A 14,430-nucleotide genomic window follows, 5' to 3' on the forward strand; every position below is an offset into this window, starting at 1 on the left:
ATTAATGATAATAAATGTTTTAAAATCTTGAATTTTTTGTATATTTTATTACTTTTTATGGGGAAGTTATTAAGTCGAGGTAAGTTTTTTTTTGCTGATATTAAATATTAAAAATAATAAAGAAGAAAAGTAAATTATTTATTTTTTTCTCCCTCATTCAACAATATTATGAATATTTATATTAAAAGATGGTAGAATGGAATGTATATGTTGTATGTTATATATTTTGTATAGGATAGGATAAGTATTATAGAGAATCAACAACATCTGTAAAGTTAAAGCAAAAGCCGGCAAATATTGTTATGTTTTCGTCGTGTGTTTTATATATTTTTCTCGCTTGCACGTTAAAAAGCATTTCGTTGTTCATTTAGAGAGAGAAATTTTTATAGCAAGATTTGAATTTAGAAAAAAAAACGTTTGATTTGTTAAATTTATTATTTTTATTATTGAACAAAAATAAAAAAAAAATATAATAAAATTATAAAATTTAGAAAAAATTATAAATTTTAAAAAGTCACGTGGTTAAAAAATATTAATTTTAAGAAAAAAAAATTTTAAAATAAAAATTTTCAAATGAAAAGTTTTTTTTAATAGAAAATCGTCTTTGAGATAAATTTATGAAGAAAATTAATAAAAAATAATTCTATTTTTTAAAAATAATTCCTTATATATAGTCACGTTGTTATGATAATTATAATTTAATATTTTATAAATAAAATTTTTCAAAATGAAAAAAAAAATAATTTTTAAAAGAATAAGTTAAATATAAAAATTAATTTTTTAAATTTATTTTTTAATAATTAATATAATTATTTTAAAGTTTTTAATTTAAAAAAAGTTCAAAAATTCACAAATTCAAAAATTTTATAAAAAATGATAAGATATTAAAAAAAAATTTTAAATATTTTTCTTTATAATTAAAAAAATATAATAATTAAAAAAAATCATTTAAACATTTAATTTAAAAATGAAATAAAATGTAAATAAATATTTTAAAATTTTATCAAAAATTAATAAAAAAAAATAATTTGAGCATATTTGAGAAATTATTTATTTTATATTAGAGAAAAAAGAATAAATAAAGGCAAGGAGAAGGAGAAGGAGGAATAAAAAAAAATAAGTCGAAAAATTTATTAATATGTCAAAATAAATAATAATATTTTAAATTTTCAAAGAATTATTAATAAATGTTTGATATTATTTTATGTTTTAATTATTTTATAAAATAAATAGTTATAATTTTTTTTATCATGTTTTTTGCGAATAAAAATATCTAAAATAATCATAAATAAAATATTTATAACAAATATTAATAATTTTTAGTTAATTTTTTTTTAAATTTAATTTAAAATAAAAAAAAACTTTAGATCATTCCGATATGAAAATAAGTCACGTGACTCTAAAAAAATTCAACTGTCAAATTTTCAAATAAATTTTCTGTCAATGTCAAATACAAAAATTTTGCATTGGGCAAACGAACTGTCAAATAACTTCGCCCCGTGTCACATTCAATTTGAATTTTAACGGTCAGTTTTGAACACTTGCTCCTCTAATTATCCACAAAAAAAGCAAAGTTATCATCGCACACTTGTCCGACAAGCAATAAAAATCGTGATAAAGCAGACGGAAAAACCCTCCGAGCGCTTACCTTTTGTGATTTTAATTTTAAAAATAAAATTCGCTGCAAACCGAACCATTTTGCCATTGACAGTCGGCCATATTACAAGAGAGCAAAAAAACTAAAAATACAACTGGTTGCAGAAAAAACGCAAATTTCCCCCATAAATGTGCACGAAATCGCGTTAAAACCCGGAAAAATTACGTTGTTAAGTGTGTAAATATCTAGTTAGGTAGTTAGTTGTAAGAAAAAGTCGCTAGTTCTGTTGAAATCGGGCAATTGTCTGGTCCGCTTGTTATTGTTGGGATGTTCTTGTGAAAATCATCGAAAAAGTCTCGAAAATCCGCGAGAGACACGCGAAAACGTGCGAAAAGTGTGACAACAAAAAACGCAGCTGCATAATCAAAAGGCGAATTTCCGCGAAAATCCACGGAATTTGCCCAAAAAGACATTTTTCTCGCTGACATGAAAAAACTTTCTTGTAAGCCATTTAATTTTGATGATTGATTCGAGTACATAGAGCACGTACATAGTCGTCGTCGTGGTGTTAGTATCACATACACAGACACAAACACAGTCATGGGCAAACGAAATGCCGAACACAGAAATCATCATGAGCAGGAGACTCCCGTGAAAAAGCAGAAAATTCAATCGCCGCCATCGTCGCCCGAGGATGACATCGACCGCCCTGAATTCGAGCTCACACGAGAACTCGTCGATAACACAATTCTCACGGATTTGACGCAAAAACAGTGGCGAATCGGAAAACCCATCGGTAAGAAAAATATCGATTTTTGTTGTGTTTTGCACACAGCTGTCTCCCGTCTCGCGTTATGTACCTTCGTCGCATGTACAGTAGATGCAATATTAAGAAAAAAACGTTATTTCTTTTCAACACATTCGTACATTCGAGATTTGTTATTGAACTGTACAAAAAAAACAACAACATAAAAAATATGCTCTCCTTCCGCTTTTTGACATATTTGTTCGTTAAATATTTTTTTAATCACATGTTTTGATTTTTTTTCCTTTGTTTCGTTCGCGTTTTGTAGGAAAGGGAAGTTTCGGCGAGATTTTTCTCGCTTCTGATGACACATCGAGACCCGTTACGACTGAAACAGCCAAATATGTTGCAAAAATTGAACCTCATTCGAATGGACCATTATTTGTTGAAATCCATTGTCTGCTATCTACTGCCAAGGCAACTGGTAAGAATTTTTTTTTGTTTTTTTTTCGAATGTTTTTTCAAGGCAAGTGTAATAAGGAAAAGTGTTTCATGTTAAATTTTTGTGATTTTTTTTTTTTTAAAATTATTTTTTTTTATTTTTTGTTCGAATTTAAAGAAAAAAAAATTTTAAAATTTAAAAAAAAATGTGAAATTTTTATTTTTTTTAACAAAAATTTAAAGAAAAAAAATCTTAAAAAATTAAAAAAAAAATGATAATTTTGCATTTTTAAATTAAAAAAAAAATTAAATTAAAAAAATAGACTTTTTAAGAACTTAAGGAAACTTTTAGAACTGAAAATTTAATATTTCTTCATTTTTAAAAATTTTATTTTTTTTTTTTTAATAAAAATTTTTTTTTTTTTTTAAATAAAAACTTTAAAAAAAAAATAAAAAAAATGAAATGAAATGAAAAAAAAAAATAAAAATTTTTAGATTTTTTTTCAATTTAAATTTTTTTATTTTTATTTCATTTCATTTTATTTTTTTTTATTTTTTTAAGATAAAATTTTTTTTGAACCAAAATTTAAAAAAAAATGTCAGTTTTTTTCACAGAATTTTAAAACTTTTGCATTTTTGAAGAAAAATTTATTTTTTAATTTTTTAAAATAATTTTTTTCAATCTTAACATTCAAAAATTTTGAAAATATGTCATTTTTGAAAAAAAAAATTTAAATTGTTTGAAAAAAAAATTAATGTTAATTCTTACTTAATTTTTTTATTTTATTTTAAATTATTTTTAAAAATTTATTTATTATTTTTTTTAAATATATTTTTCAACACTTTATGAAATTTAAATTTTTTTTATAAATTTTTTCATGAAAATGTAAAAAAAATTGACTTTAAATATTTTAAAATAAAAAAAATTAAATTTTAAAATTAAAAAAATAATTTTAATATGAAACATTTTTTCTTTTGACAATTGCCTAAATTTTTGAAATTTTTTTCTAATTTTTTAATTATTTTTTCTCTCATTTTAGATGAGCACCCCTTACCTCCGGGTATGCCTCAATACATTGCAAGCGGATCGCATCATTTTGCGTCGCGCCGTTACCGTTTCCTCATCTTGCAACGTTTCAAGTGCGACTTGCATTCCATAATCAAAAATCGTCGTGTCAGTTTGAAACACTTGCTCATCCTCGCGAAACAAATTCTCGACATTTTGGAGCATTTGCACGACAACGGATACGCGCATTCCGACATCAAGGCGGAAAACTTAATGATTGGCTCGTGTACTTACGACAAAGAAGCCGAAATGCGTCGTCTTAAGAGAGCGACAGACAATGCCTTACACAATAGTATCGCGTTCGGCGCGGATGATGATCACGAAAACGCATCTCAGGGAGGAGGCAACAACAACAGAAAACGCGCAATTCGCACGAAAAAAGACGAATTTTTGTTGCACCAAACGCCCGGGAAGCCGTATTCGATGCGAAATCACCGTCAAGTCAGCTACAAATACAACGACGACGACATTGACGACGTGAATTCCGACTCGGATGACGACGAAGACTTCAATGTGCGCAGTCCGAATGCCACAATGGAAAGTGTGGGCAAGAAAAAACGCTCCGGGCGTGGCAACAACAAACGTGGAAATGTGATCAACAAGCGCGTTTTGTTCGATGAGCCGCCAAAGACGAAATTCATTACCGAAGATCACATTTATCTCATCGATTTTGGGCTGGCTTCCAAATTTCTCGACTCGAATGGGACGCATCATCCGTTCTGCATGGATCAGCGACGTGCTCATGACGGGACTCTTGAATTCACGTCGCGCGATGCCCATATGGGAGCTCATTCACGTCGTTCGGATTTGGAATGTTTGGGATTTAATTTGATGTATTGGACTTTGGGCTCGTTACCATGGAAAGACGACAAATTGATGAATCAACCGGAGCACGTGCATCGAATGAAGGAGATTTTCATGACTGACGCCCGCGAAATGCTCAAACTGATTTACGGGCAACAAGTTCCTAAATTTCTCGGAGATTATTTGTGTTACGTGAACGAGTTGGCGTACGACGAACGCCCGGATTACGAGTTTTTGCGACAAATGTTTACGCGGGAATTTACGGATTTGGGCCACAAGGCGTCGGAAATGGTCTTGAATATCAGTGATCTGAAGCGGGGATGCGTTGATGAGAAAAAAGTCACGAATCAGGCAGACAACCGCAGTGATAAGATTAATAATGTTAAGTCAATAGCAAAGTTAGGGTTATTGTTGCCGATCAAAGATCTCGATCGTTCGCGTCGCAGCAGCATGGGCTTGTCCCAAATCTCGCCGAAGAACCTGCGATCGAAGGCAGCTGACAAAAAGTCGAAGAAACAACGAACTCGATTCTCGTGGGCGGAAGTTTTGAGTCAAGATCCCGACCAAATCGCGCGTCAACGTGCGGAAAAGGAATTCGAACGCGAACAAATGATGGAAATTCCAAACAAATACAAGGGACAACCAACTTACGCGATTCTCGAGATCGAAAATCGTCTCAAAGCTGCCAAGGAGAACAACAACGAGACGAAGCATTTCTACGAGGAACCCGATTACATCAAAGGCTACACGAAAACCATGATGGAAATCGCACGGAAAATTAGTGCCAACAAAATCTCATCCATCGCAAGTCCTCCCGCCACGCAAGAAGACTCTTCCGAATCATCGCCGCCGCAACAAACTGCCCGTTGTCGTCGTCGCAAGAGTACAAATCCCACGAAAATTGTCAAATCGACGCGCGTTAAGCAATCGTCGCTCGAGGAAATTCACGACAACTTTTACATTCGCCCGAAACGCAAAAATGAGGCATTTGCGCAGCAACTTACGCCGCCGCCTTCAACAACGGACGAATCGTCGTGCAGCAGTAATGCGAGTAGCGACAGTGATGTTACTCGTGCACCCGGAAAAAGGCAAACGACAAATTTTCCGACGACGAAGGGACGGTACAATGCGAAAAATGGGAGCGCAGGCACGTCGCGTTCGAGTAGCCATACCAGTATTCAGAGCATGTCGTCGAACAAATCGGAATGCACAACGTCGGGTATTTCGTCTTCCGTGTTTTTTGACGAAGATGCCGACGATGAGGAGGAATTCCATCAGAAAGTCAAGCGGCAATTTCAGGTTCAGCCCGTTAAGAAGCGTCGCGGAAGACCTCCGGGTAAATGTAAGTAAGTTTTTTTATTTATTAAATTTAAATTTAAAAAATTATTCAAAAATTAAAAAAAAATATTTAAAATTTTTTACGATTTAAAAGTTTTTTCCCAAAAAAACTTTTCAAAAAATTTGTTCTAAATTTAGTTTTTTAATTTTAAATTTTTTACTCAAAAAATTAAATAAATAAATTTTATTAAATTTAATTTAAATTAAAAATTTTATTTTTTTTAATGTTCAGATTTATTCTAAATTCTATTTTTTTTATTTTAAATATTTCTTTTATTAATTTTTAAAATAATTTTTTATTAAAATTTATAAAGAAATATTTTTATTTTTCTAATTTAATTTTTAATTCAAACATTTAAAAAAAATTTTAATTAATTATTGTTTAAAAAAATAATAATAAAATTAATTATTTTAACTAAAATAAATTATAATTAAAAAAAAAATATTTAAATCCAAATTTTATTTATTTTGTTCAAATTTATTATAAATTCTCATTTTTTATTTTTAATATTTTTTTATTATTTATAAAATTAATTTTTTATCAGAATTTATTTTTTTTAAAAATTAAATTTCTTTATTTATAATGAAATTTTTTAATTTAATTTTTTAAGTAATTTTTACCAAATTTATATTTTTTTTTCTTTTTAAAAAATTAAATATATTCAAATTAAATAATTTTTTTAATTATTTTTTTATTTAAAATTTTAAAATAATTAAAAAAATATTTTTATTATTTTGAGAAAAAAAAATTAATATTATTAATTAATAATTTACAATTTTATAAAAAAATATTTTAAGTTAAAAAATTAATTCCAAAAATTTTTTTCTCTTCAACAGCCAAAAAAGTCGAGAAAATCCGAATTATTTCAACTAGAGGATAAATCAACTTCTTACCACACAATTCCATATGTGAGCCAGTGAGCAACTTCGTACTTTGGAGAATCAACAAAGAAAAGAATTGAAACTGCAATCTGCTCCAAAAGTGAGCATCAAACATGAAAAATGAAAGAAATCTACCATAATATTAATGAATAATGAGAAAATTAAACTAAAAAATATATTAGAGACTCAAATTTAGCTCTTGTACGAAATAAATTTACCTTTCCTTTAATTTTAGAGAAACAAAATTTTTATTTTTCACGTCTAGTTAGTGAACACGAGAACGAATTCTGGACTGGAAAAAGCAAAAAGAAATGACGACTGATTCGATTTTTAATTTTTAAACTATAATTTTTGACTGTTAGCTCGTAGAAAAGAAATGTTTCCAGTATCGCGAGACAAATCTGAATTAATTAAATTAAAATTAATTTTATAATTAAAGGAAAAAAAAACGATGAATGATGAACAAAAAGGCTTAAATACGATCCTTCACAACTATTACAACAGACTATTAATTAATTCTTAAAATAAAATAAATTAAAGTTACACGATATGTATAAAAAAATATCTCTAGATGATTAAAAAATGCATGAATGGTAGTTTATAGAAAAATTAATTCATTCAAAAATGAAAAGGTTAGAAAAAAAATGTAAAAAAAATTAAATTTGTAGTTAAAGGAGATATGAAAAAAGCCTTCAAGGCTTGGAAAGTGCAGAAAATAATTTTTTCAATTTTTTATTAAATTTTAAGAAAAATCACGTTTGATTTTTTTTCTGTCTGTTTTTGTTTCTTTGAACACACAAATAAATAATTAATTAAAAAAATAAAATAAATAATTGTTCCTATAGTACAATATTGTAAAAAAAATACAAACTCTCTAACAAAAAAGAAACAAAAAATTATTGAATTTTGAATGAAACTTGAGAAAAAAGAAAGTCTTGCCCCTCAGTTAAAAAAAAAGGAAAATAAATTTAAAAATAATAAATAATTTTTCGTATGTGAATTTTCGTATTCGTCTAAATTATGATCATCAATAGAGGTATAAATAAAAAAAAAATAATAATAAAAAAAATAAATAAATGAATAAAAAGTTATAAAATAAAAATCAACTATCTTCAAAATAAAAATAAAAATATTAAAATATGAATAAATAACGTGTTTAAAAATCATAAAAAATTGTGTTTTATTTTTTTTTTGTTTTTGAAAAATTTTTAGGTCAATATTTACGTAAAATTGTAAGTAATTTTTTTTTAGGTTCAAAATAATTATTTATTATTATTTTTTTTTCTATTTCAGGTTATAAAATTAAAATTAAAAGCTAAAATATTAAAATTATTTTTTCAATAGAAAATTAAATTTTTAATTTAAAAATAATTTTCACAAAAATTAATTTAATTTTAAAGAACCTACGAAAAAAATTTTATTTTTTAAGAAAATTAATTTTAAAACATAAAATTAAATAATTTTTTTATGAATTAAATTAAATTAATCTAAAATTAATTAAATAAAAAATCGTAAAAAATTAAAACTTAAATGAAAAAATAAAATTAAACTTTTAAATTTAAATTTAAAGCTTTGCATTTTATTAAAATTATCTTAATTTTAATCAGAAAATTCAATAATTTTTACGAAATTGACTGAAAAATGATTTAAGAGGTTTGAAAAATTGGAAAATCAAAATAATTAAGGCATCACGAATCGTTCAAAGGCTAAAAATTGTTCAAAAACCCTAAAAATGCTCGAAAGAGCTCATCAAGGTTCCCGTTAAAGAAAAGTAAAATTAATCTGAAGCTTCATAAAGATACAAAATTGATTTAAAATTTCCTTATTTCTCCATTTAGATTCGAAAATTTACCTTTGAAGCCTCGAAATTGGGGAGAAATTTATCAAAAAAAACTCTCAAAAAGCCTCAAAATAACGAAAAATCATCAAATTTTCGAAAAATATCTCGAAAGTCATCAAAAGGGTCAATAACACGAAAAAACGTGCCGTCAAAACTATCTTCGATGCGATCCGGAAAGTTCATCTTCGACGTAGAACGTTCTCCAAAGTCCATTGTTCAAAACAACTCCCGCTTTATCTATGACTAATCTTCATTTTTATTCAATAAATACAATTGTGTCGTGTTAAAAAATGGAAATTCATGTAAATATAAATAAAAATTTTAAGTACAGAACCTCGTAAACATCCGATAAATACGAGAAAGTTACAAAAATATCACAAAAACGTACAAAACAAAAAAATTCTCGACTTCCATCGCTTTAACGCCGCTTCTTCTTGTCCTTCTTCACGCGATAATTCCTCTGTTTCGGCGTGTTTTGCGGACTCGATTGACTGCTGGAGTCATCACGAGAGTCAAATTCAGAATTCTACAAAAGAAATTAAAAAAATATTTTTTTTTTTTTTGTAAAAACCCGAAGAAGAAAAAAATTTACCCTCCAATTCTCCAGAGTATCCGGCAAGAAAATACAAGCTGCGAGACAAACCATTTGGAAAATCGCTCCTAAATAGAGCCCATAACGGATTACTGTCCCGAAAATATCCTCACCCTGCAAAAAATTCAAAGAGGTAAACAAAATTACATCCAAAAAGTGCTTACAGAAAAATTAAATTTTTTACCTGAATCGACACCACTTGGTTCATTCTTTAACGTTTTTGTGTCGTACAAAGGTTCGTAAATCTCGTAAAACTCTTAAAAATTTTCAAAAACTCGAATTTTCCTTAAAATTTTAATAAAATTTGTTGTAAAAACAATTTTTCACAGACAAAATATCGATTTTCAGATTGTTTTGCGTCAAAATTTCAACCAATCACGTATGAAAATTACATATCCCATACAACATATGTGACCCAAGGCAAAAAAAATACGAGAAAAGTCACTTCGGAAAGTCTCAATCAATTTCAGTTCCTCGAATCGTCAAGACGTGTCTCGCGAGCTCCGTCAATATTAATTAAAATTCAATCCGCGGGCTGATTTTTGCTAAAAAAATTTTTTTTTTCAAAAAAATTCATCTGAAATTAAAAAAAAATAATTATTTATTAAAAAAAATTAAAATTAATAAAAAAAAAATAAATTAAAAAAATAAAATATATAAAAAAACGTCACGAGTGATTAATAAAAATAATAAGAAAAAAAAACTCAGACAATAAATAATAAAAAAAAAAAAAAATTTTTTGTGATAAGAGTTTATGCAAGAAAACAAGAAAATTATTTGAGTGAAGTTAAAAATAAAAAAAAATCAAACTTTGAACTATTTTATTATAAAGGAAAGAAAGTGTTACGACGATTTTGATAAAGAACAATTAAAAATTGATAACGGAAGCGTGAAAAGTGCGAAGTAATTACGAAACATCGTCGAGTGGTTTTTTTCCTTGAAGACCTTGAAAAAGTGCTTCTTATGTAAAGTCATGCAAGCGACGTGGAAATGAACTGGAATTCAGCTAATAAATCATCGTGCGTCAATAATTGCTGTGGGAGCGACTCGGAGACCTTGAGGAAGTAAAATCAACACAGGAAGCGTATTTGACAGTCGCAAAATTATTTTTTTATAATTAACTCACAATTATAGAAGGTTGACAGCTGCTGCGAGGAAACAGCAAAAATAATGCAAAGAATCTGTCAATTTGTGCTGAAATCCGAAAGATATGTTCAAGCCAGTGTCACCCAAACATCCGCACGTCGCACAAAATTCTCGCTGAAACAAGTCCCCGCATCGCCCGTCGCCGCCGCCTCCCTCGACAAAAAACAAGTATTAACGAAATCGTCGCCGTTGTTTCACTCGTCAGCTGATCTAACAACGACGGCATCGAAGCCAGCGTTAACAACAAACTCGAACAACTTTTGCGAAAAATCATCAAAAAATTCGTCAGATCTGCCGGTGCCCGACCCGTTCGACACACTTTTTGATGCGCTCGAAACGCGTCGCGTCAAAAAATCCCAAAAAAAGCCAAAACGTCACTTTAGCACGCCCAACTTGAACCTCGACATGGATACCGAACGTGATTTCAAGCGATTGGAGGCAAAACTCTCGAATTTGCGGCAATGGGAACACACGCCAGCCCACGAACAGTACCTCAAGTCGCAACAAGGAGTCCCCTTTACACTTTGCTCGTACAATATTTTGGCGCAAAATCTGCTCGAAGCACATCCTTATCTTTATCAGAATCACGATTCGCGAGCTTTGCCATGGAATCAACGGAATGAGCGCTTAATTCAGGAAATTTTGACGATAAATCCGCAGATTTTGTGTTTGCAGGAGATGCAAGAGTCGCATTTGGCGATGTTTGAGCAGCAACTGAGCAGTTTGGATCTCAGTGTGTTGTACAAGAAACGAACCGGCTTCAAAGATGACGGATGTGCCATTTTTTACAACCATAAATTGTTTAATTTGATTGAGTATCACACAATTGAGTATTATCAACCAAATTGTCAGGTGAGTTGAAATTGTCTTTTGTTAAGAAAATTTACGTTTGAATTGTGAAGAAAGTGATTTTATTTGTGAGAAATTTTCGTAAAATTTTGAATTTCAAGGCAAAAGTGGTTAAAATTTAAATTAAAATTTTAAAAATAAAAAATATTTAAAATAAAATAAAAATTAAGAGAAAAAAAAAATAATAAAAAATTCTAATTATTGATAAAATTTTTGAAAAAAATATGAAAATTAATTAGTTTTATAAATTTATTTTTTTTTTAATTTTTTGAAAAATAAATTAAATTTTTATCTTTTTTAATTTTTAAATAAAATTAAATTTATTTTTTTATTTTTGAAAAATTTAATTTTTTAAAAATCTTGGATAAATTTAAATTTAAAAATTTTTAATTTTTTAAAAATTATATTAAATTTTTTTTTTTTAATTTCTAAAAAAAATAAAATTTATTTAATCCAAATTCATCCAAAATATGAAAAAAATATTGATAAATTAATTAACTAAAAATTAAATTAATTTTATTGAAAAAATAATTTTTTTTTAGAAAAACAGTTTTTTTTAACTTTAATTTTCAAATTCAATTTCAATCAGTTTGTGAAATTGCGTTAAAAATTTAATTAAAATTAAAATTAAAAAAAATCTCACAAAAATCAAATTTTAAAGAAAAAAATTTAGATACCAAAAAATAAAATTCAAAATAAAAAAAAATTAAATTAAAAAAAAATATTAAATATAATTAAAATATAAAAAGTTTTATGAATTTAAATTATTTATTTATTTTTTTTTTTTTTTTTGAATAATTTTATGAAAATTAAATCAACATTTTTTTTTACTAAATTTTTAAATAAAATTAAATCTATTCTATTTAAATTGATGCAAAATATTAAAAAAATGATAAATTAATGAATTTTATTTTTTTACCAAAAATTTAAATTTTTCTATAAAAATTTAATTAAAATTAAATTTAATTTAAATTTATTTGAAAAAAATAATTAATATTAGAAAAATTTATTATTTTTTTTATTTATAAAAATTATTAAGTTTAAAAATGAAATTAAAAATGCAAAACAAAAATTTAAAGGTCAATTTTTCTTATTTTTCAAATATTTTTTGAAAATTATTTATTTTTGAAAATTTTAAAAGTTCATGAAAAAAAGTAATTTTTAAAAAATTACCAAATTTCCTTAAAAAATTATTCAAAATTTATAATTTTACCTCCAATTTAATAATTTTAAAACCCAAAATTAATGTAAAATTTTCCATTTTCAGCTCTTGAATCGCGAAAATGTCGCTCTCGTAGCCAAACTGTCGCCAAAAAGTGATCCAAACTGCACATTTGTCGTCGCCACAACTCATTTGCTGTACAATCCGCGACGACAAGACGTTCGTTTAGCGCAAGTTCAAGTCCTTCTTGCTGAACTGGATCGCATCGCCTTCTCACAAGATTCCAAATACGTGCCTGTCATCCTCACGGGAGACTTTAACTTGCAACCGTACTCGGCGCCCTACAAACTTCTGACACGCGGGCAACTTCGTTACGACCAACTCATGTCGCGCACGCTCGAGAAGCCCCGAAACAACGAGCAACATTACGATTGCACGGGAAAACAGCTGCTTCCGAAAAATCTGGGAATCACAGACGATTGTCAGCATCTTCATGTCGTCACGACAAATGAACGCAATTACACGAAGGTCAGTGACATTTTTTTTTCGATTTTTTTTAATGTTATCTTAATTTTTGTCTCGTCATAAAAATAGCTTCATCACACGGAGAAGATTTTCTCGGTTGACGACATGGATTCCAATGCCGTGGTTGACCTCACGCAAGATGTTCCCTTCAGCACGGGCGAGTTGCGACACAAATTCAACTTCAACTCCGTGTACGAACACAAACTGGGGCAAGCGGATCAAGAAGCGTCGACGTTCCAGGACCAATGGATCACCGTCGACTACATTTTCTACTCGAACGAGACGAGCAATCGGCAGGACGAGACACTCAAATTGCTCGGCAGATACAAATTGCCATCCGTCGATCGATGCGCCGACATGGGAATGGTCCCGAATCTGTATTTTGGCTCGGATCATCTGTCGTTGGCCGCCAAATTCTTAATCAAAGGCGACGACAAGGCAAAGCTGTGAGAAACTAGTTAAGCTCTATTTAAGTAAGTTGTAAGAAAATCGCGCGCGAATCGGTGAACAGAGTCAAATTAATGTCATTGTTTTTGTTTTTCATGCAATAAATATTAATAATATGATTTGAAAAGAAAGAAAACTAACAAAAAAGCAATTTGTGTATGTTATATTTGTCCGTGATCGAGTTCAAATGCCTATTTTTAGAGAACAAGGTTAGAAGACAGAACCACTGAGTGTTCACGTGTGACGCGATTTTATCGTCGCGCTTTTGTGTTTCAATAAAAAGATGAACTTTGTGACACTTTTTAAATAATCTCATTCAATCTAGTCGAATTCAGATGTTTGAAATTATTTAACAAAAAAAAATATTTTTTTGGTTTAAAATACTTTTTTTTATATCAAAATTTAATTTTTTTATCCTAAAAAACATTTTTTATTGTTAAAAAAATTATTCTTATTTATTTTTTTTATTCAATTTTTTTAAAAGTAATTTTTTAATGAAATTTTTTAGCGAATGAATAATTAAAAAAAAAATTTATTATTATGAAATTTGTTTTTTTTTTTAAATATTGATTTTTTATTTTAAATATTTTTTTTAATAAATTTTTTTATTTGGAAAAATTGCTTCAATTTTAATTATTTTTAATTTTATTGGATTTTATTTTATTTTTTTTTTTTAATTTAATATTTTAATTTTTAATTTAATTTTTTTAAATCTATTTTTTTTCAATTTAATTTTTTATATTTTTTAAAATTTTTATTTTTTTTTTTAAATTTTTTTAATTAATTTTTTTTTTTAATCTTTTTACATATTTTTTAAAATTTTTAAAATTTATTTTTTAAAATTTTAATTTTTTGAGAATTTTTTGCGAATTTTTAAAATTTTTTTTTTTAATTTAAGATTTTTTTTTTTAAAATTTATTGTTTTTTATTTAATTTGAAATTTTTAATTTTTTCAAAATTTGAAGATATTTTTAAAATTAATTTTTTAAAATTTTC

The 14,430-nt window shown here is 27.3% G+C and overlaps 3 protein-coding genes across 4 annotated transcripts; 2 read left to right on the top strand and 1 right to left on the bottom strand.

The window, feature by feature from the left end:
* Positions 1 to 1,588: 1,588 nt before the first annotated feature.
* On the top strand, positions 1,589 to 7,711 carry LOC134837103 (uncharacterized). 2 transcript variants are annotated; one of them, XM_063852424.1, is made up of 4 exons: positions 1,589 to 2,393; positions 2,671 to 2,826; positions 3,824 to 5,999; positions 6,829 to 7,711. In XM_063852424.1, exons 1-4 carry the CDS (start codon positions 2,198 to 2,200, stop codon positions 6,863 to 6,865), a joined length of 2,565 nt encoding a protein of 854 aa, XP_063708494.1. In that variant the 5' UTR covers positions 1,589 to 2,197; the 3' UTR covers positions 6,866 to 7,711. The 2 variants fall into 2 exon arrangements, with proteins under 2 accessions (XP_063708494.1, XP_063708493.1); XM_063852423.1 differs by having other exon boundaries at positions 3,824 to 5,995.
* A 1,240-nt stretch (positions 7,712 to 8,951) lies between these two features.
* LOC134827054 (protein anon-73B1) lies at positions 8,952 to 9,677 on the bottom strand. The gene is made up of 3 exons (XM_063839587.1): positions 9,490 to 9,677; positions 9,306 to 9,419; positions 8,952 to 9,239 (listed from the first exon to the last, which is right to left on the bottom strand). Exons 1-3 carry the CDS (start codon positions 9,511 to 9,513, stop codon positions 9,132 to 9,134), a joined length of 246 nt encoding a protein of 81 aa, XP_063695657.1. The 5' UTR covers positions 9,514 to 9,677; the 3' UTR covers positions 8,952 to 9,131.
* A 651-nt stretch (positions 9,678 to 10,328) lies between these two features.
* On the top strand, positions 10,329 to 13,702 carry LOC134830386 (protein angel). Its single transcript, XM_063843853.1, has 3 exons — positions 10,329 to 11,303; positions 12,568 to 12,990; positions 13,057 to 13,702. Exons 1-3 carry the CDS (start codon positions 10,476 to 10,478, stop codon positions 13,435 to 13,437), a joined length of 1,632 nt encoding a protein of 543 aa, XP_063699923.1. The 5' UTR covers positions 10,329 to 10,475; the 3' UTR covers positions 13,438 to 13,702.
* The last annotated feature ends 728 nt before the right edge of the window (positions 13,703 to 14,430 follow it).

Source organism: Culicoides brevitarsis, chromosome 1 (assembly GCF_036172545.1).
Source record: "Culicoides brevitarsis isolate CSIRO-B50_1 chromosome 1, AGI_CSIRO_Cbre_v1, whole genome shotgun sequence".
In the NCBI taxonomy this organism is placed as follows: Eukaryota; Metazoa; Arthropoda; class Insecta; order Diptera; family Ceratopogonidae; genus Culicoides; species Culicoides brevitarsis.